Raw genomic sequence first — 1,712 nt, 5'->3', positions numbered from 1 at the left:
CTGAACGCCACGGAGCTGAAGGCGCTCGTGAAGGAGAAGCCCGCCCCTCCGGCGACGACAGAAGCGCCGTCGACCGCAGCCCCTCCGCAGGTCACGCGCGACGGCTCCGTGCGTGGGTGTGGGGCCGCGGTGCTGCTGCCGCTTCTTCTGCTGGGGCTGTGGGGCGGCGTGTCGCTGGTGTGAGCGGAAGGGAGCAGCAGGGGGGAGGTGCGGCCCGCGCTGGAAACGGCGTCGGCTCCTTCCCGCTCGTTAATTTCTTTGTTTTGGGGGCCCCTTTTCCTTCTTTTTTTGCTTTTTTGTTTTCTTTTGCTGTGCGCACACCCTTCCGTTGGAGGGGCGGGCTCCCCGCACGATTGTTCGCTGCTCTCCGCCCCGCACACGCCGAAGAGGGCCGTCACACTGCAGCGATGAGGCGCCCACGAGGCGGAGCAGCACCGCCGCGCAGAATGCCGCCATGAAATGCAACCGACTGCGTGGGCATGCGGCGGACCACAATGGGGCGAAACGGACATGACTTTTCTTTTTTTTTGCGGACAAAATGCACACGGGCAGCTTTTGGCAGCGGCGCACCAAACCGCTGTTTTTTTTTTTTTGAGGAGAAAACATTGCGGAGGACGATACTTTTTTTTTAGGGTTTGTGGGGGAGTTATGCATAATGCAGGACGTTTTACATTTTTTTTTGTTTTTCGTTATATTTTCAGTGGCTGCCGCTTGGGCTGCGGTGCAACCTCCAGCCTCAGTTGTCTCCGTTCGCCGCTTTTCTGTCCCGCGTCTCTGCTGCGTGTTTTGTTTTTGCGTGTGCCCTCTCTCATGCTTTGCTCTTCTCCCTCTTTGCGTTGCGTAGCTGCAGGTACACACACGGCCACACTGCCCACGGTGCACTCATATACCGCAGGGCACGTGGATGGTTTCTTTGTAGTTTCTGCTAGCGGTGCGGTGCGGCTGCTGTCTTTTCTTGCCGTGAAGAGAAGAGGGAGAGAACAACCAGAGGGGATAGTGTGCAGCGTGATTTCTCCCGTTTTTGTGCGGGTGCATGGCACTGCGTGTGGTGGTGCTGTAGTGAGTGGCAGTGCGGTGTGTATGCCGTGTCATTTGATGGTTGCATGCTCACTTCCCGTGAGTGTGCGCGTGGCCGTCGTGGGTGGCTGCTGACGCGGTGTGACTTTCTTTGTGTGGGTGCGTGCGGAATCTCCTATGCGCGTGGACTTGGTGGGATGCCACCTTTTTGTTTTTTTCGCTGCACTCTTTGCTACCTCTACTTCCCTTTCTCGTCTTTTTTTTTCTTTCCTCCTTTGCCCTGCAGCCTCACAGCCCCGCTCACTGACTTCAGCGACTCTACCACCACTGACACCACGACGGATGACGATGACGACGGTGCGGCGCCGTGCGGTGACCGCTTTGGCGGTCCTTGCGCTGCTGCTGCTGCACAGCAGCTGCTTCGTGTGCGGGGCTGCTTCTGCTCCTGCTCCTTCTGAAACGAGGAAGGCTTCTGCAAAACATATATCTCTACCTTCTGTTCTGCAAGGAAAGTGGAGCTGGGTGGAGGTGCCGGTGGAGGTGTCGTGCAAAGGCAATGAGAAGTTAAGTTGGCGCTTCCCTGGCACAAACGAGTGGCATAATTGTCCAGTTGCGGTGGGGGGCCTTGACTACAAGGTGGACGCCGACACTGTTGATGGTGAGGAGGAGCTTGTCTTTATCGATGAGGTTGTGTC

At 57.4% G+C, this 1,712-nt stretch overlaps 1 protein-coding gene across 1 annotated transcript in view, besides 1 other annotated feature; it reads left to right on the top strand.

Moving 5' to 3' along the window:
* Positions 1–130: 130 nt before the first annotated feature.
* Positions 131–159: a microsatellite.
* Positions 160–1,359: 1,200 nt separating this feature from the next.
* The window catches only part of TraAM80_09296 (mucin-like glycoprotein), a gene marked incomplete at both ends in the record, with an annotated part of 1,347 nt that continues 994 nt past the window's right edge, over positions 1,360–1,712 (top strand). The window contains one exon of the mRNA XM_029385988.1: positions 1,360–1,712. This exon is cut by the window's right edge and continues 994 nt beyond it. Coding sequence (XP_029234157.1) covers positions 1,360–1,712 — 353 coding nt within the window.

This window comes from Trypanosoma rangeli, assembly GCF_003719475.1.
Source record: "Trypanosoma rangeli strain AM80 chromosome Unknown Tra_15.4_contig_00552, whole genome shotgun sequence".
Lineage (NCBI taxonomy): Eukaryota > Euglenozoa > Kinetoplastea > Trypanosomatida > Trypanosomatidae > Trypanosoma > Trypanosoma rangeli.
Note: the sequence above shows the minus strand (reverse complement) of the source record. Positions and strands in the feature narration are given on the sequence as shown.